The sequence below is a fragment of the Rhinichthys klamathensis genome, unplaced genomic scaffold (genome assembly GCF_029890125.1).
Source record: "Rhinichthys klamathensis goyatoka isolate OS25496 unplaced genomic scaffold, OSU_Roscu_1.1 h1tg000554l_1, whole genome shotgun sequence".
In the NCBI taxonomy this organism is placed as follows: Eukaryota; Metazoa; Chordata; class Actinopteri; order Cypriniformes; family Leuciscidae; genus Rhinichthys; species Rhinichthys klamathensis.
In genome coordinates this window covers 3,213,853-3,235,598 of record NW_026607023.1, presented here as the reverse complement: position 1 = coordinate 3,235,598, position 21,746 = coordinate 3,213,853, and the positions used below count along the sequence as shown (strand labels likewise).

Here is a 21,746-nt window from a genome sequence, read left to right as displayed (position 1 = left end):
GCTCGTCCTCCACAGCGGAGCCTGTCGTGAACGCGCAGGCTAGTAAACAGGGCCACCGATAACAGCGGATAAAAGTTAAATGGCACATTCACTAATAGGGACTAAACATCAACAATATGCTTTACATTGACTATGGCCTGCCCATACTTTGACTACAAACTTGGTCCTCAAATCATTATGTATTTTGCAATAGCCTATGTAACTTTATAACGTTGCACTCTTTCTATAAGTTATAAATAGCTAGTAAGATAACGTTAATATAACGGTAACTAACGTTACAGTATGTAAGTAATTATTCTAGCGATATATAATGCTAGATAAGGTGTGCTAGTACATTATTTCAGCAACATGACAAGCCAGTGAATTAGCAGGTTTCAATTGTTGCTTAGCAGAGTGCGTGACACTTTATCTACATGTTATGCGGCTAGAGTTTTGACACCGAGTCAATGGGCTCTGTGTAATCCTTTTTTTTTCCGCCTGTTTATCGTCATCGGTCTTTTTCCTTTTACCTCTTTGTTTTATGAGCAGGTGTCACTCGAGAATTGGCAGTTTAGGTTGTTTCTCCGTCATAAGCACAGCTGCAGCACGCCGGCAATCTTGAGTTTGAACGACGGCTCGCGCTGTGCAAGAGAGGGGTGTGATCAGCGCGTACACGAGCGTGATTGACACTGCTAAGACATTCCTCCTGGCTCTGATTGGTTGTTTCTGACCGGGAGCGGTGTATTTCTGCAAATGGCGATAGGACCAATGGGAGGAGCCAGAAGAGCTTGATTTTTTTCACAGATTATCTGTCTCATATTCTACTGTCAGGACATAATGACAGTTTTAACAAATATGTAAAAATTATTTTTTACAAAAGTTACCTACAGCAGCTTTAATCTTGATGACTTCAGTATTAATATTATGATACTAATTCAGTGTTTGTATTGTTGCTGGGCCATTTTTTTTATCCTTTGAAGAATCTTTGATAATATACAGTTGGTAAAATTATAAAATCAACATATTTCTACATATTTATTTGATGAGTAGCAATGTAATGAATGGGATCATAGCAAAATAAACCCCTTCAGGGTGATACAGGACCATTCCATTCCATACAGGGATGATGATCCGGGTTAATTTTGCGATAATGTCTGGCTGATTGTACATTAACCCTCTGGGGTCAGCGGTCGTGCCGACGATACCAGCTCGCTTTTTTTCTTATCAGTGCAAAAGAGTTGATTTTGATCTTACATATAAGTGTTATACATCATTCAAAACTGTTAAATGTCTTCTTTTATTTGTGTACACTCATAATAAAAACAAAATGTTGTAATTTTCGTAAAATAAAGAAAATAAACATGATGCACATTCTACCATCTCTCTCAACGTGAAGTTCATTCTGAAACGTGACAGAAAATGAACTGTAACTCCACGAATGTTTGTCACACAGACTTGAGACATATGTCTTTACAAAGTGTGAAGTCTGTTTTTTAAATTTTGTAAATTATATAAAAAATCAGAGACTTCAGTATTCCTCTGCTTTTCATTGAGTTTGGAAGACTGTGTTTGTGCTGTGCTGTTTACCTTGGCTTTACCTCAGAATAATCAGAAGAACGTGATTTGAAGATGAGAACGATTTTTAAGGTAAAGCATTACCACTCATAATAGTAAGCATGTTATTGTTATATAAACTTTACATTGTAGCAACTAGTCAAACTGGTTCCAGACTAAAATGTACGTTATGAAATGAGATTGGAGTAAAAACATGAAGCCTAATGCTAAATTTATATACATATACGACACGAGCAGGGTTCTAAATTAACACTTACTAGCTTACTAGTGTTAATAACTTACTAGCCAGTTTAGCCGGTGATGCAAAAGGCTCTGTTCTCGGTCATTTATCCCTCTGGCAGTACTTCCTACATTTCCCATGAACACTGTGCCGTAATGCTACGTGATGACGTTTCATACGCCCATTGGCGGCACGCAGTTTGCAGTGAATGAAACCAGCGCGAGAAATGATCATGGAAACGAACGGAGCGTCCGTCCACCAGAAAACACAAGGAAGATGAAGAACGAATGGAGCCAGAGCAGGGAGCAATAATAATATCCACATGCTCGAGTGAGAAAACGCACTGCACTGACACAGACGTTGCAGAGACGCGTGTGTGTGTGTGCAAAGTGAAGTAACAGCACTTTGCGTTTTCTGTTCTTAAACCTGTATCCCTCAACGAAACTTAAAGGAAGCATATGTCTCAATCATTTTGCTACCAGAAGATATCAGGGTATAGCTGCTGACCTGCAGTTGTTAATGCAGTGATGGACAGCTGCTTCCTTTTAAAGCTAAATATTAAAGAAAATTATCGAAGAAATATAAAGAAAATCGAATATTCGTGCACATCCCTAATAGATAGATAGATAGATAGATAGATAGATAGATAGATAGATAGATAGATAGATAAATCCCAAACTTGAAATGAAATGTTTGCACTTTCTGTGTTGTATTGTACTTTATATGTATTTTTCATGCCAACAATGTTAATAAAATGTTTAAATGCATTCAGTGGCACTCATAATTTCTCTTATTTTCACCGGAAAAAAATGGCTGGTGGAAATTCTTAATGGCTGGTAACTTTAGAAAGTTACCAGCCACATTGGCTGGAGATCAAAAAAGTTAATTTAGAACCCTGGGCACAAGGATGTTTTTATGTTCGATAATAAAACACAGCATGATATAAAAGTAGGCATGTATGAGTGTTTACTCTAATATGGTGAATATTATAATGTTGAGACCCGTGTTTACTGTTAAATACTGTGTATTTAAAACGTAGATATGTAAAACGTAGATATGTATATTATGGTAGCATAATGTCTTTCTCAGATGTGAAACACATCAATATTCACGATGATTCACGCCTCCTCGCATAGAGCTTTCCTCCACAAAACATGTCTAACAAATTTTAAAATCAATTGTTTTATCTGAATGAGTATGCAGGATGATTTTCACATAGTTTTGAAGCAAATATTCTAGGCTACGTGATACAATTTTCAAATGTCTTGTGAAGAAATAATCGTATGGGTTTCATGACCTTATTTCAGTGACTTTTTTTCCACAAATCACACATAAACGTCATTATCTCAAAACTACAAACTTTTACATACATGCTGCTGACATACTATTGTAGCAGAGTTTGTGCTGAATACAGTGGTATAAGACTTTAGCCATGAAAATGTCACAAGTAACAGAAATAAGCACAAATGTCAGAGCATGTCAGAACACCTCCAGGGCCCAGAAACCACCTCAGACCCCAGAGGGTTAACATGATCTGAAATCAACCTTCCTACACTCAGCAATTAATCCCTCGTCTCCAGCATGGGTTTCTATACATGAGTGCCACAATCAAACACACACTTCTGTCTCTCTTCATCCTTCCAGCTGTTCAAATGAGAGCTTAAATGAATCATCACTCATCCAGGGTGGGGGTAGGAGGTGACTGGACATGGGGCACAATATATAACATGTATTGCCAATCAGAAAAGAGTGGATGGGAGGACTGTCACCTGTTTTTCCTCACCTTGTCAGTTTAGCTTGCACCTGTAATGGATGGAGCTCTATCATGCAGATCTTATAGGTCCACATCTTAAATGCTGATGGTGCTGATTAGAGCTGCTCCTAATAGTCAACTAACCATAAGTCGACTAGAAGAGGTTTGGTTGACCAACATTTTATTAGTCGGTTAGTCACACAAAGTGGCGAAATCACGCAGTCTGTGATGGACAGATCGTTACCGGCAGGAAATCCAAACATTCGCCTATCATTCATCGACCCTAAAATATGGCTTATCACTTGAAACATGCAAGTAGTAGCAACTTTACAAGTCCACTTGTTTTAATGTTAACCTAGATAAATGTGCGCTGTTATTAGGCACATGAGTTTGTGTGTGGAGAGTGCACTTACTGCATGACATACAGGCGCCAGTGAAATCACTTGCATTTAATTTAAAATACTCCGTAATTTTTGGCCATACAGATAAGAGTAGAGTCTACTTTTGTTTCTGTAAACTTACAAAAACAACAAAACGTTGTTCTTTTGTAAAATAATGAAAAAAATCAGGATGAGCTTTCTGCCGTCTTGGTCTCAGTCACGTCGCAAAATGAACGGAAACTCAGTGTATACTTGCCTAACAGACATGAGATATATATCTATAGAAATAAACCAATTTAAATGGAAAATAAATGTTCTCAGATGATGTAATCCGTATGAAACGGGCATATAGGCAGCTAGGCGCATCCACTAGGAGAGATAATGAGTCAGCATCGTGATTTAATGTCTGCAGCCAAAAACACAGAAAACATTGTCAAAACATTTTAATAATTTATTGATAATCTCCTTCAGTTTTTGTCATGACACACTCATAATCATTACATTTGCCGTTGCGCTGTGGCAAGCTTTATGTGTGCATTTGAGCGCTGATTAGGCTATGTAATATATAGGCAATTAAAGGTTAGTTATTATGATTTATGGCTTATTAATATAAACACGTGATTAGTCGACTAATCGCTTAAATTAACGACTACTAGTCGACTAGAAAATTCTTTAGTCGAGGGCAGCCCTAGTGCTGATGCATCGGACAGATCTGCCTTCTAGAGAGCATTCTCTGCAGTGCTGTGGCATGATTGTGTATGTGTTCCCTCTCCTTATCAGCTGTTTAGTTTAGCATGTTAAAGACACATCTGAGATAACCTACATTTCCCCCGCTGCAAAAGCAAGCGGGTGAATCTCACAAAGGTATGTCAGGGTCATATTTCACCCAACCCAGACTCATTGTAAAAATGGGCCTGTACTCTGAAAGTGTCAAAACAACAATATCATTTTGCAAAGTAAAATGTCCAGTGAGTGTCGCTAAAGGCACATTCAGTTTTATCCAAAACAAATGCACGTGAATCTGGTAAGTTTCACATTGATCTGGCAGTTAGGAAAATAAAGAGCAATTTAATGGAGCTAAAAGCTTTATCACGTTTGAAAATCATGTACCACCTACACTAAACACTACCCTAGATCTAACCAATACTGTCAACAAAAGCAAATGTGACATATAAAATGCATTTGCTGAAGCAACAATGCCATTATAGCTTGCTTCTGCACATTTTTAAGCTCTTTTTTGTTCTTGGGACTCATACCCGAACGTTCCACATTGCAAGTATAATGCTGTACCAGGGGAACTAAGGCAATTTATAGCACTATGAAATCCATATATATGGAGCTGGTTATGTGATGTAAACATCAAAATGTATTCTTTACAAATAATGCATGGCAAAAGTGTATGAGTGAGTGTATGATAGTTGGTGGTGTCCAAAATCACCCCCATACCCTTAAATAGGGCACTATTTGAAGGGACAGCCATTTGTAGTGGTGTCTGAAACGATAGTGGATGTTATCGAGTGCACGCATTCAATCCCACAATGCACCGCAATAACGAGTGTACAACTGGTGTACAACTCAACGGCTAGAGAATACCCATAATCGACCAGCTAGAAACTGCAGTGATTTGTCTGATTATACGTTTTTAAATTTTGCAAAAATCTAGGTAGAGACACACTTTTACAGTGAGCCTACCTGTGTGTTGATTTTACCTACATTCAGAAGACAAAAATAAGGTGTATTTTAGTACTATAAAGAATTTTACAGTAATGAAAAGCATCCTGTCCAGACAATTTATTTTTAAAACAATATAATATTAAAAATACATAGTTTACAGTAAAACATTCTTTACAGTAATGAGAATTGTAGTGACGTGTTAGGGAGTAAGTAGGCTATTAGGGAGCGGGGTTTGATTTTGTTTTATTGTCATAAAAATAGTGTCACACTACCCTTTAAAATAGTTTTTCTTTTCTTGTTCTTTTTTTTTAAGACACATATATCATATTTTAATTGTTTTTATTTGATAAATGATGACCCGATCAACCCAAATGAGCTAAGGAGGAAGGCTTATTTGGCTTCTGTTATTCAATATTGCTGCCACAAGTTCAGAACAAACAGCACAGACAATGAATGAGCAACCTAAAGTTGTCTCTCAGTCAATGTTTAACCTTGCACATCCATTCCAGGAAAAATAGCTGCATTCAATGGCATGTTGGAGGTCGGCACATCATAACAAGTGAAATGTTGGCCTCAGATTTAATGAGATTATGCCAGACTGTCTGTCTCAGAAAACAAAACAACAATCACTTCCTTGTTCTTTTTTGTGTCTTGGCATATTGATTTTCCTGCCACATATTTCCTGTTTTCTGTCCAAGAGAAGAGCCTAAGGCTGCACATACCACAATTAAATGATAACACAAACCTTTTGATAGGCTTTTATGCCTCCACTACTTTCTCCAACAATTACAAGATTTTCCTGAAATTAAAGAAACTTAAAAAAAGAAAGAAAATAATAATAAAAAAATCCAGACCAAAAAATATTTATATTTTAATGCCAATAGTAGGGCTGTAGCTAGGGTATCCGGTGCTCTGGACAAGGACACTTAAATATGAGTATTCCCTTGCCATAGATACCCTTCCTAAAATACAGGAAAAAATACTGAAATATACTGAAAAAAACAACAACATAAAAATAAGTGTGATTATAATAATTATAATAAATTATAAAAAGTGGAAATATTTTTAAACATTGTTAATTGACTGATCGTAAGATTAAATCGCTCAAATTCATCTCAAGATAGCAGTGCCTTTACAGACTTAAAAATACATTTTGTAATTTAAAAATGTTCAGTGGACCCCTGAGTGTCCCATATCCCAGTTTGAAAACACTTGGCCTAGACCATTAATGGTTTAACTTATGACTGCCCACATTCAACCTCAATTCAATATACAACTTGACCACCCAAATGAATGGCAGACAGTGTGAATTATGCATGTGGTCTTACCAGTCATAAAATATATCATTTACATATAGGTTTTCAAAAAGTTGCAGTAGCAAAAAAAACCCCCTGTTAAATCAAGTCAGACAGAGGGAGAATATGGTATTGTAAAACTAAATTATGACTTAAAAAAAAACAACCTTGACATGAATTATAAATGGACTAAAAGCTACATAAGTATAGAATACAACCAGACTGCGATGTGTTGTAATTCCAGCTTATTCAAGGCCATGGAGCTCAATGGGTGGTAAGGAAAGTTATGCAGTTTAAGTACAAATTTAACAGTTTAAAATCTATTTGATTCTCATTCACCATGCTCCACAGTAGTTTATGATCACCGGAACAGAATGCTCTGGGCCAAAACAGCTGCAAAACCCCATGTTTCAATTAATAACTCATTTATGGAATTAAAAGATTAAAGAGCACTGCTGGCATTCCGTGTTTCTAACTCTAAAGCAAACAGACATGCAACATTCCATTATCCCTCCAGGACACTGGAACCATCACAGTAGTAATATGAACTTTGCAAAGCCAAAGGAAAATTATTTGATTTAAAGTGGTGGAAATCTTTTCAGCAGAGGTGAGATTTATTTATATTGCATGTGAAAGTCATTGGAGTGAATATGGTTAAATACTCATCTATTATTGAAATAGTTCCACCACTGTAGCACATGGTATTTCAGTGTGAAAACATGCATCATCTACAGTCTAGTCGAACCAGATGCTTAACATGCTAAAATAGTGCTGTGCTGTATTTAAATTGATTATTTATTTGCAGTGCAAACACACCTTTTTATGTATATCAGGCTCATTAAAGATTGTGCCTTAATCAAAAAAGCAACAAAAAATGCTTTTCTACTGGGCAAGTGGACAGTGGATCCCACAAGGAAATGGAGAAAAAATTGCCCAGTAAAATGCATTTTTTGCTTTTATACAGGGCAAAATGGGGCTAAAGGCGTACCGGGGAAAAAGGTGCATTTGATTTTATTTTCCTCTAAACCACTAGATAGCACAAAAACTTGCAGCGGCACTTTCCAAAACGTCACAGGATACGCATGTACATGGTTACCTAAAAATAGGGTACGAGATGCTAGGGCTCGCTATGGGAAATACCTCCGGCATGACTGGTGTCTTCAGCATGAGTCTAAACACGACAATGAACTTGCCATTGGCAGGTGGAAGCCTATGACGTCATCACAGGTGCGGCCGTGAGTATAAATGGGCACCTGTGAAATACGTCATCCACTTCTTGCCTGAAGGAGACGTGTGCAGGAATAACGGAAGCATGGCAAAGGGAAGCAGCATCTCATTCCCTATTCTCAGGGAACCATGGTTACATGCATAACCTGAGACGTTCCCTTTCAAAAGGGAACTCGTGCTGAGTCCCCTAGGCGCTGCTATGGGGAAAGGAATACACTGCCATGCTGAAGGGATGAGTGCCCTGTTGGCTGAGCTAAGTCAAAGGACTCAAAGGAGTCCTCATCCCTAAGGTGCACCAGCAACTATCATAGACTGGAGCTTCTCAAGAACGGAGGCCTCAACAGGATGACTCTAAAGAGAGGAAGCCTAACTACGTTAAAATTCAGGCCAGCGAATGGGGAGGTTTACACAGAATCTAACACTCAGAACTTCTGTTCAGGCAACCCTGAAGAGTGGAGGCCTCAAACAAGAGGCCTAGGTAACACTCTAACCTAAGGGCAGTACCGAGAAAGTGTCAGAAAGAGCTCTAAGCTCAGTCTAAATGGCCCGCAAAGCTCTGCAGAGTGGAGGCCTCAATACAATGAATCTCATAATGAGAGGAGGCCTAGCAACACTCCGCACTGAGGTCAGTAGCCAAGGAGGCTCTAAGAGAGCCTAACAACGTAGCATACTACCCAATCGCCTGGCCGAGCTCTAGGAGTGGATACCTCACTATGACGACTCTATAAATCGAGAGGAGACCTAACAACGCTCCATGCTCAGGACATCTCGCAAGGAGACCCACAGAGCGCTATCCCAGTGGAGCTCAAGGGAGAGGAGGCTTCCATAAATATAACTCTCTCTAGCGAGAGGAGGCCTGACAACGCTCACAGTAGTAAAGGAGGCTCACAGAGAGTCTCAAAACTTAGCTAAGGAGGCCTCAGTATGACAAATCTCTAAATCGAGAGGAGACCTAACAACACCCCAAACTCAGGATATCTTGCAAGGAGGCTCACAGAAAGCTTACCACTTGCACTTACTATCTCAGCGCAGCTCAAGGGAGCGGAGGGCTCAATAAATATAACTCTCGCAGTAGCCAAGGAGGCTCACAGAGAGCCTAACAACTTAGCAAACATTAGCCAAGCTCTAGGAGCGGAGGCCTCAGCATGATGACTCTCTAAATCGAGAGGAGACTTAACGACACCCCACACTCAGGATATCTTGCAAGGAGGCTCACGGAGAGCCTAAAACTCGTAATTGCTATCCTTGCGAAACTCTGGAGAGCGGAGGGCTCAAGGATAACTCTCTCTAGCGAGAGGAGGTCTAACAATGTGTGCAGTAGCCATGGAGGCTCACAGATAGCCTAACCACTTAGCCAATGGCTGAGCTCATAGGACGAGTCCTAGGCTTGTCATGGAAGCTATATAACAGGGCTAGCAGCCTAACACAATAATGGGAGGAGCTCAGAGGAGTGGAGGCCTCTAATAGAACGACTCTCTAAAGCAAGAGAAGGCCTAACAATGCCCTGGTTCAAGAGCAGTGACCAAGGAGGCTCGCAGAGGGCCTAACAACTTAGAATCAGGCTGAGCTCGGAGGACGGAGGCCTTAAGATAATGACTCTCTAGGCCTTGGAGGCCTAGCTACATCCAATGCCTATCAGGAAGGCCTAAAGAAGGCCTAGCAACTTGACACTAAAATAACAAATGGAGCTCAGGGCATGTACTCCCAACCTAGATGGAAATCGACAGCAACGCAAAAGCCCGCTAGATCCCCCTTCCACTCCCGCCGTCTGACTGATTTCTTAAGTGAGGACAGTACAGTAGTCACTTACTTTAACACTTCAGCACAACATAATGTGCAGGTTAGCACAGATTTTAAAACTGAAATCATGAATGACTGATAAGCGTGAGTTTGGAGAAACAGGCGTGTATTTATTCATTCTCAGGATTGTGCTACGTTATTCTGTTAATAATAACTAAAGTACTTAATTTTGTTAACTATGTAAGATTAATGTAAGATTACTTTATAAATTAATACAATTTAAAATATCATATTTTTTAACATAAATCATTACTTTTTGTCACCCTTTACGTCTGTCTGTGGGTTTTGCAAATATTTAACCAATGAGAAGTATTAAAAAGAGCTTGTGACCAAATCTCGCAACCCCATTGCCTCCTCAAACTGTCAGTCAAACCTCTTAACTCCGCCCCATCTCTATTGTGAATGAAGTGTAACAAGCAGTTTGGAGCATCTCTGCTTATTTACGATGCAAGGGTAAATAAAGAACTGGTTCTCTGAATAAGCACAGTGTTGTTGTTTTTTACTTAAGAAACACATTATATATCAAGGGTAACGTTTTATGTGTTTGAGGAGCGGAGAAGAGTGTCTTGCATTTGTCGTCGAGTCACAGCCAAAATAGCCTGTGCGTAGTGCATGTGAGATTTTGGCCAAATGAAAAAAAACAAGCACCTTTAATCTGATGAAAATTTGATGTGATGGACTGACTGCCTCAGATGCAGCTGTTCTAATGACAAAAAACACGATATTCAATCACTGGACAAAAACTTCCTAAAGCCGAGTTCAGACTGCACGATTTTAGCCGCGACAGGTCATGCAGTGTGAAACCTCCTGTCGCCGAGTCATCGTTCAGTGTGAACACAGCAGCAACAGAATGTTACCCCAGATAGTCACGCAGTGTGAAAAGAACAGTGACCCGACTACTTTGAAAATTGTGCAGTCTGAACTCGGCTTAACTTCATTTGAGATTGATCTAGGTAAAGTGTTAATAATGACATATGCAAGTATAAAGCCACAATATCAAATTTGACATCAGTGTTTAAATTTTTTTTAAGTGTTTTTCCCCCATTTCCTTTAAATGTAGCGGTTTTGGTCATACGGTGTGAGGGTTGTGGGGGGCCCAAAATTTGTTGTTGCCTATATCACAATATGAGGTAAACCCGGCCCTGTTTGTATTATCCATCCGTGTTTTTAAAATTATTTAAATGACGGATGTTCTACCAGCTCATCAGATGTCCTGATTCGATTAGATTCGGATTCACAAGATCTCAATTCGATTAGATTCTCGATTAGATTCTCGATTTGATTCAATTAATTCAATGATTAAATTTTCACTGACCGCACCAGAGAAAAATAAATAAAAAAATAGTAATTGTTTTTGTTGTTTTTGACCCATGTATCTTTGTATGGTAATAAATAAGGTTATGACACCCACAATTTTTGACAAATTAAATTTTAGAACAGTTAACAATTCTCGATTGTTCAATTAATAAAAAAGAACAAATAATTAAACTACAAGCAATAGCACAAATAAATAAATACAAAAGAACAAAGATACAAATAAAATAATCAGTGGTTTTTCAGGTAGGTCTAACAGTAGTTTTCAGGTATATAATCTGAATAAAGTAATCAAATGTAAAATCCTCTATCGCTCAAAATTGTTCTATCCTCTGCACTTCTGCATTCATCAATGTGTCAGGTCAAGGGTTACTCTTTCGCCGTAAATCGATGCGTACGGCCTTCTGTCGGTAGCTAGTTATTTTAGTCGATAAATATTTTTCTTACACAAACACTTCGATTCATTTCAGAAGGCCTTTATTAATCCATCCGGAACAGTGTGGATTACTTTTATCATGGATGGATGCACTTTTATGGACAAAACAAAAATCGTTCATTCACTGCCATTATAAAGCTTGGAAGAGCCAGGACATTTTTTATTTATTTAAAGGGGCTATGTGTAGGTTTTTACTTAAAAAAATCTTTAAGATAGAGTCTTCATTTGTACATTTATGAGCCAACCATAATGTAATAGAAAGAATGACACCTTGACTGTCCACCACGGTTGCCTCTATCAGCCTGTAGGCTCAATTGTGTGTGAAGGAGTCGGGTCCGAATGGGCGTGAAAATTCACAAAATGTGACGTCATGCGCGTTCTCGTCTACTTGGGCTTACATCAACGGCAGCCATTAGTAAGCAGCGGCAATCACTAGCAGTAGTGTTTCAAATGGACTTTGCGGACGGAAAGAAGCGACCAGCCTCCAGCACAATCCAGATACCCACGGAAACTCCTCGTAAGTTTAATTTAAAAAAAAAAAAGCCTTATCTAGCGCGGCCAACGAGCGTGCGAGCGTGCACACCGAGAACGAGCATGAGACTGGCTGCAGTTTCTCTAACGGCCACTGGTGTCAGTAACGCTAAGAAATTTCAGAACTTCCGCAATGCTCCTTTAACTACGATTGTATTAGTCTGAAAGAAGAATGTCATATACACCTAGGATGGCTTGAGGGTGAGTAAATCATGGGGTAATTTTCATTTTTGGGTGAACTATCCCTTTAAGCACTGAATTAATGACAGGATCCCTGCTGTCGCACTAGCACAAGGTAAATAAGAGGATGACATCTAGTGGAGAAGACTAGAAGTACATACTTAAGACTTAATTACTTAAGACTAATAAGATAAACGCCAATTAGATATTGTTAAATGTACATTCAAAAAATTGATGCGTGGCTTTTGAGAATCGATATCGAATCGATCACATTTTAAAAAGCGATTATATATATATATATATATATTTTTTTTTGCCCAGCCCTAGTACCCACTGCTATGCTGTTAATATGAATCAAACAACAAAAGAAAGACAGAAATCCCTCACTGCTCTTGATTGAATATCTTTAGTAGCTTTAATAAGATTTCTTACTTGAATGCTGCTGTTAAGTGCTCTGGTGAAGAGATAAACATGGCGGACTGTGCACAGCTCACTCAGGTCTATGCTAATAGGGCAGTCGTGGGCGGGGCCTGTGCATTGTGACACCACATTGCATATAAACTGCAAACAGCTTATTCTGAGACGCTGCTTATGATTTATGGGGATTAAATAAAAGCACTGGGTGGATTTTTACTATTATGGGGCGGTTGTGTACACACACTGCCAACACACATTTATGTTCAAACACCATGTAAAATTGAATTTTGCATAATAGGTTCCCTTTAAGGTGTGCATTTAGCCCCATTGTATATATATATATATATATATATATATATATATATATATAACCTTTGTTATGATAGGCTAACCTCTTAGTAGGGACATTATCATTAATTTTACATGCAAAGTTGTTGAATGGGCGCTGATATTTCCAATTATAAGTTAAACATAATTGGGATAGTTTCCGAACAAGACATTTTTGCAGCTTTATTTACAATTGCTTTGTGAATTTGTGAATGTTACAATTGACATGTTACAATACTATTCTTATAAAAGAGTAAGGAGAATCCTGTTGATGTTGCCATTTTAATTCAAACTAAATGGCCTTATCATAGAAACACTATTGTTGGAAAAATTTGCTCTTTACAAACATAATAAAGTGCAAACTGTGATTATATGTATATGTGACTGTACTATTTATGTGGGTGTCTAAATGTATTGTAATATACAATGTAAAGCGACCTTGAGCTTTGGAAAGGCGCAATATAAATTAAAACTTCTTCTTCTTCTTCAAACACTTTAAAACTTCAATATCAATCCCTTTACTAATTTGATGTGTGTGGTCTGCTCCCTGTACTCATATATCCAGAGTCAACTCTGTATCCATAACTTACTGAATACAGATCAATATTGAATGATTAAAAAATCATTCATACAGCTTTACCTTATAGTCCTAGTATATCATAACATATACTACTAGCCAAGGCACCTCTGTTAAATGTCAGAAAAGCTGTTGTGTTAGCATTTTTTGTGAAATTCTTTAATACAAAGTAACATGAAAGGAATACCTGATGATTTCACTATGGCCATTTTGATTTCATGGTCCTTACTCACTTTGGCGATCTGAAATATCTGAATATAACTGATGTAACACACAGATATAGTGGAATCTAAAATAGATACAATTATTGTGTCTATATTTGAATATAGCAGTCACATAGAAATAAGAAAAACACCAAAGCAACTGCATCGCAATGCCCATGCAACCACTCGCAATACCCTACCATTGTGTTGGCAACTTCTGCAGGAGAAAGAACCGCTCACATTTTCTGTAGAAAGAAAATGTAAAGAATATAGTTTAATTACTGTTTTTGTAAGGCTTTTTATTACTTACTTACTTATTTATGCCAGTAAAACTCCTTGAATCTAAAACCTTAAAGGGGTAATTCACCACTGTCAAAATGGGCTTTTGAAAAAACTTTGTTGCCTATTAGAGCTGCATGATTAATCGTTAAAAGATCGCGATTTTGATTGAAACATTCGCCTATGTCTATTAAACCTTTGACAAAATCACACCAGAACATTAAAATCTGAGTTGGTGCTGTTGCTGACCCAGAGAAAGCAGTTCAAGTTCAAGTTCAAGTTCAAGTTTATTTATATAGCACGTTTAAGAACAACCATGATTGACCAAAGTGCTTAACAAAATTCAAGATAAAAAATAAACTAAAATAAAAATACACAAACAATACACAATATACAATAAAAATAAGCAACAATAGGTCAAGATATCAAAGCTCAACTTGAATTGAAAGCCAAGGCATAATAATGGGTCTTAAGCAAGGACTTGAATGTTACAATGGTCCGAGCTTTCCTTACATGAATAGGTAAACTATTCCAGAGGTGTGGAGCAGCCACTGCAAAGGCTCTGTCACCTTTATTCTTCAACCTAGATCTGGGCACATCGAGGAGCAACTGATCACAAGACCTCAGTGCTCTGACAGGTGTATGGAAATGTAAGAGCTCCGTTAAATAAGACGGTGACAACCCATTTAAAATTTTAAAAACCAGTAGTACAATTTTAAATTCAATCCTGAAACAAACAGGAAGCCAGTGCAGCGTGGCTAAGACTGGTGAAATATGGTCGCGCTTTTTAGTCCCGGTTAGAAGTCTAGCTGCTGCATTCTGGACTAACTGTAACCGACGAAGGGATGACTGCTCCAATCCAACATACAAAGAATTACAGTAGTCTAAACGGGACATAATAAAAGCATGTATGACTCTTTCAAAGTCTTTGCGTAGCAGGTATTGCTTGACCTTCGCCAGAAGCCTCAGCTGAAAAAAACTAGTTTTAACAACTGAACTAATCTGTTTATCAAATTTAAAAGCATTATCAAAAATCACACCCAGATTCTTGGTAAAAGGTCGAACATGTGATCCTAAAATACCAAGAGCATCTACACAGACATTATAATGTACCGCACGACCAAACACAACAATTTCAGTCTTATTATCATTTAGAGAGAGAAAGTTCTGATTCAACCAAATTTTTAGTTCACTCAAGCAGTTCAGCAAAGGCTGAAGATTATCCTTCTCATTGTTTTTTACAGGCAAATAAATTTGAACATCATCAGCAAAGCAGTGGAAAGAAATGTTATGTTTTTAAAAAATGGACCCTAATGGCAGCATATACAAAGAGAAGAGCATAGGTCCCAAAATGGAACCTTGGGGGACCCCACAAGAAAGAGGAGCAACAGATGAAGAGCAATTCCCAAGGTGGACAGCAAAACTCCTATCTGCCAGATATGATTCAAACCATTTAAGGGCTAAGCCCGTAATGCCAACACTTTGTTTGAGCCGGGATAAGAGGATAGAGTGGTTGACGGTGTCAAAGGCAGAGCTCAAGTCTAAGAGCACTAAAACAGCAGATTTTCCTGAATCGACTGCTAAGAGAAGATCGTTATAAACTCTTAGAAGGGCAGTTTCGGTACTGTGGCGGGGTTTAAAACCAGACTGGAATTTTTCGTAAATACTAAATTCATCTAAAAATGATTGAAGTTGATTAAAAACTACCTTCTCCAAAACTTTAGATAAAAATGGAAGTTTAGAAATGGGTCTAAAATTAGACAAAACTGAAGGATCCAAATTTTTCTTTTTTAAAAGTGGTTGCACAACAGCATGTTTAAAAGCAGCTGGAACAACCCCTGAGCAGAGAGAAGCATTAATCATAGATAGAATACAGTTGTCATGTATAAGTATGAAACCGCTTCACAAACAGTCTTTTTAACTACACAATATCATTATCTCTGTGTTACAAATATTCAAATGATCACAGATGTACTGGGATAAAAGTTTGTAGGTTGGAAAACTTAAGCACCCATAATGCACTAGGTTTGTTGCCATCCAAGGCCACTCTCGATTGCTTGATCGATTACTTGATCGATTGCTACTGTTGCTCGATTGCTCCTGTCTGCCTGCCTGTCTGCCTGCTGCTGTTGCTGCTGCTGCTGCTGCTGCTGAGTTGGTTTGTATCTGTAAGCTTTGTATATCTTTCTGTTTTGAATCATTATTTACTATCATTCCCTGTTGTTTATACTGCTCCTGTTTAAAGAAGTGATGAGATAGTTGGTAGACTGTGCTCACTCAATGGCTGTTGTCTAAGTGGTGTCCGCAAAATAATATAGAATTCATAGACAATTGGAAATGTTTTTGGGGCAGACCTGACCTGTTGATAAGAGATGGTATTCATCCCTCCTGTGATGGTGCTGCTCTTCTCTCTAGTAATATGGCACATAGTCTTAGAGCTCAAACATGACAATCTGCGGCTCAGGTCAGCAAGCAGACAGACTGGCTAAACCGACCATCTGCCAGCTGTCTCACGTCACTGAGGACAGATTAATCCCATCACATAGAGACTCTTTCACCTAGATATCATCATATAGAGACTGTGTCTGTTCCCCGAATTAGGAAATACAAAACACTTCCAAACCCATCTATGGGTAAAAATGTAATTGATGTTCAACAAATAAAAAAAAGATATAATACAAATGAACAAATGATAAAGCTCGGGTTGCTGAATATTCAATCCCTTACTTCAAAAGCACTTATTGTTAATGATATGATTACAGACTATAACCTAGATGTGCTGTGTTTGACAGACACCTGGCTAAAACCAAACAATTACATTACTTTAAATGAGTCCACCCCCCAAGATTACGGTTATAAACATAAAGCTAGAAGTCGGCGTGGTGAGCGGCGGGAAAACCTCCGCGTGTGCTTCATTAATGTGGTGGGAGCAGTGGAGATTGTGTATTGTGTCACATATTTTCTGCTGAATGTTTGGTGTTAATTAATTTACTTTACATAATCTACCCCATATCATCTTGGATGAAAAGAGATCTCTTAAAATAAATACATTAACTTGATGCGTGTCTTGAGTCATCCTTGGTTTTCTGTTTTCACCCGGAGTATATTTATTTTGTTAGTCTTTCACTCCTAGACATATCAGGGACGTAACACTCGTATGAAAGGCAAAGGGGGAGGTGTTGTTGTAATTTCTAGTAATATTTTCAGAATTACTAAGGAGTCTAGTTTCAAATATAATTCTTTTTAAGTGTTGGTGCTTAACCCTCTGGGGTCGATTTTTTTTTTCACATAGCAGCAAAATAGACTTAAAATACTTTTTTGGTCATTTTTGGTCATACAGACTTAAGAAATATGAAAAAATAAACTGTTAAATGTCTTCTTTTTTATGTGTCCACTTACAATCGAAATAAAACATTGTGCTTTTGTAAAATAAAGAAAAAAAACAGGGTGTGCTTTCTGGCTCTCCATCTCCGTGAACTTTTTTTTTGGAGCACGTCTCTAAACTTAAACAAAACTCAGCGAATACTATTCACCCAGGCACAAGCTACATATCTTTACAATCATTTAAGTGTGTACTTTTAAATAATCTAATTCATAACAAAAACAAATATTCTCTGTTTATGTAATCTATATGAAAAGAGAGAGATGTCAGTCGTTCTCATTTCAGCTCATTATCTTTTAATTTGATCACGCCCACGGAGAGCGTGTGCTATTCAAACGCAAATGATCTGAGGCGATCCATGCAAACGTGTCAACGCCCCCACATCAACTCGATAAAACACAAGAAGTTTAATCAGATTACAGTACTTTACGTCGTCTTGCGAGGCTGTGAGGAATAATCCTGGGGAATTTGTTAAGAAATGTGCACAAACGCGCATACATATGGACTGCGCTTTATAAATGTGAAGGTGAAGGTGACTTGACTTGACTCTCAATCTGCTCCTATTGGATAGGCTTATGGTCTAATACAGCCTTGTTGTTTTAATAGGATTTTTTATTTTTTTTGCAAACTTTTAATTACAATGTATGTCAACTTGTATTGTTCATGGGTGCAAGAATTCAAAGAGTAAATGTGTACCGGGAGTGAGTTATTTTCGGTTTCCAGTGAAGGATCCAGAGCGTTGTAGGCCGCAAAGAATTGTAAATATGGAGATAATGCCACAACGGAAAACCTGAAAAAAAAAAATCCTCTGTGTTTGTAGTCTCAAACAGAGGGATAAAACTGAATGAAACTGCCATTTCATTCATTCACTGCAAACTATAGAATTTAGACCATGCAGTATAAAGAGTAGACAAAGTATGATATCATTTTCAGTGATAAACCTTTTCTTAAATTAATTGTTTTGTTAATAACCTTTTGTCAATCCGATTGTTCGTGGGAGATGATACAGAAGGACAATCTGTACGAAAGCACTGGAGCTATCAAAAGTCCGCAGAATGATGTTTTTTTGCATCATTCGCTGGACTTTTGATGACAAATAAACGCACATTTCTTGGTCCAGGTAACATGGAGGAATAAACATTTATATATACCGAGATTGTAACAATACAAAGCGGGTTGAAAATCTGCGAAATTAAACTTTAACCCACAGACCAGCAGTCTTTAATACATTTTCTATAGCCTGACCCTGGACAGACTATTCTTTAATGGGAGAGACTCTTCTTTAATGCATTAAAACAGACTCTAGAATGTGTATTAAAAAAAAGGGTTGACACTGACTTCACTCGAAAAGACTATCACGACAAAGAGCAAAAACAGTTTGCTGCTGTAAGGAGGCGATAAACTATGATCAATAATTTAGATTCTCTTTCTTTTTCTCTTTCTTTTTCTACTACTCTCTCAACACAAAGGCTTTAAAATGTGCTACACTAACCAGGGGAGACAGAACATTTTAAAAGCTGTGACGGAAACCTTCCATTTTTCAAGATGTTGCATTAGCAAGTGCTACAAGGTGATATGTTATGACAACACGTAAGGGGCAAGGACAGCATATTTTTTGTTAGAATGTGGTGAAAAAGTGGAAAGTCTGGAAGTCTTGTACCTGTATTACTACTGACTAAAAAAGTTTGAGAGCTGTTAACTAACTGAGTAAAGCAAATTCACAGAGTGAATTTGGTGAAAACTCAAAAAAAAAAAAAAATGCTATATTCATTTGCAAAAATAATCAGACCAAATACCTCATTGTTTTTTGTGAGGTATCCTCTGAGAAATTCTGAAAAGCATGTGGGACATTGGCAAGTAAACCATGCACTTACAAATATGCAATGCAATTATGCCCTTGCCCATAATGGTCCGGAATCATCAACTTTCTTGTCCCTGGGAGGTCTAGCTAACAACTTCTCTACAACACGCCATCCCGGCGGGCAAACACAATGAGAGTGACAAGCCTTCATTAAAGCATCCAAATTCAAATGTTATTCTTAGCCTGCAGAGCAGTGAAGCCATATTAAATGAATTCATATGAGACAGGGCCTAGAAGAGAACGGAGTGACACCCCCTTCCAGTACTAAAGTATATCTAGTGTGCCACCACATAGGGCCCTATCATGTGCCACCTTCATTATCAGCACAATCCCTGTGGACAAGCACTATTATGAATTTAAAACTCTGCTTAGATTTACAGTTCTGATTAAGGCTTATGTATCTTGTAATTCAAATGCTTGAGATGACAGACCGGGATAGGGTGAATAAGTGATCCAGTTGGTTTTTGCTGAGGTTTAACACCTTATGTGAGTGAAAAAAAGTGCTAAAAAAAATAAAAAAAATCTTGTGACAGGAAAATAATCTTTCAATCACTGGAAAGCTACGGTTTTGACACTGCATTTTAACCATGCAAGATACAGTACAATGTATCCAGACTATTGCACATGATGAATTAGCAAAATGTCACTGTGCTATGTTATTGGCTTTCTGGCAAGAGCAGTCACAGGGTAAAAGGATTTCATAAATATTTTTAAGCTATGTACGTACTGCAAATGTAAAATTCATGTATGTTTAATGCATCAGGCGTGTTGCCGTTAAACTCTGAACACAGCAGAGACAGCAAAAACGTACTTTAATACTTTAATAAATTGCATACGGTTCAGTAGGGTGCAGATCAACATCTAGCATCGATTTGGAAATCTTTTCAAGCACATATAGTAGCTTCTCACAATCATTTCTGCAGTGCTTCAAGAATCGCCATTTCTCATCCATTCAAGTATAAGCCTTTTCTTTTTGTTATGGGAAACCTCAAGGTTATGGCGTTCTGATAAATTAGCAGTAATATGATGATATAGTACCTTTTTTCTGTAGGTTGATGGCCATTTATAACATTCAGGATGAGGTTAAAGTTTTGGAGAGATGAAACCAATCCTAACTCGGAGATGACCAATCTCTCATTGTGACTGTGCACGAGCAGCCCAGGTGCTGTGTCGAAATGGCTGGTGGAATTGGTCTACTCTGTCTATGGCAGCTGAACACATTGCTCTGGACAGCTCCTGGCCAAGCTAGTCACAATTCAATTCCCTGACTCATTCATCAAGCACTTGGGGTGTTTGGGTCACAGGCTGGCCAGCTCCCGATCATCCTGTTCATTCAGAGTCCTCCATCGATAAGAAGGCATTAGTCTACATCTGCCAGCTCATCTGAAAGGGCTGGAGAAATCAGGCTGGATTTGTTTACTGTTTGACAACCTGCTGTCCATTGAATTTGAAATCCACCCCACCCCCCCAAAAAAACATTGATTTCATTGATTTAAGAAGCCAGATAACAGAATGATTGAATAATGCATTAGTTCACCATTTTGTTTTGTGAAAAATCCATGTACATATGTTGCAAGTGTGTGGTGTAATAAAATTAGATTGCTCTCATTATAATCAACTAAGCTGTCTAAATACAAACACCCAAAGTCACCAATTGATTCCATTGTAGACTGGATGCGGAAGTTGTTCAACATGCATCATGGACTTTTTACAGAGACTACCAAGAGTTGAAATCATACCTCATTGTGTAGAGAAGAGTTCCATTGTCTACCAGTCGCAGAAGTTTATTAGGTGTAGTCATATTGTGGGCTACTGACTTCTTCCCATTGTGGAAGAAGGTATCAGGAGTCCAGATCTTGCTGGCGAGCAAGTTGTTAAGTGGAAGGACCTGCATAGGCCCATCAAACTTCAGCCTCTCATCCCGCCAACTTTGCCGGAAGAACACATCAATCGTGTACTCCTAGAGGAAAAAAAAAAGAATGAGTCAAGACTCTCTGACAGCCCTTTTAAAACTTCACTTCACCCCCCAAGTTTCCACGTTTCGCATGATGTAATGTCCTCTTAGTGAGACAGCATGCGCTGGTGTGTGAAGCACTTCACCAATCTTGGCAAATGACTCAAGAGCGGGAAAAAGATTTTGACTTTTGCTCAGATTTGACATTTAACAGATCTTCCTGTTTGGCTGGCCCTGATTGGTCGAGATGCTTTTCTCAGTTGTACACTTCAATAATTCATCGCACTTTAAGGAGAGATTCAGCCCTGTCGGTGTGAGATCCTTGAGGCTCCTTCAAAAGTTCAAACTCGAATGATTGCGTTTTCACAGCTGTCGCTGGAGG

General features: G+C 38.2%; 1 protein-coding gene across 1 annotated transcript in view; it reads right to left on the bottom strand.

Annotated features, from left to right (window-relative positions):
- The window catches only part of gabra3 (gamma-aminobutyric acid type A receptor subunit alpha3), a 597,199-nt gene that overhangs the window by 266,035 nt on the left and 309,418 nt on the right, over positions 1-21,746 (bottom strand). Inside the window, exon 5 of the mRNA XM_056239111.1 lies at positions 21,150-21,370. Within this exon, the coding sequence (XP_056095086.1) occupies positions 21,150-21,370 (221 nt within the window). The remainder of the gene's footprint in view (positions 1-21,149; positions 21,371-21,746) is intronic.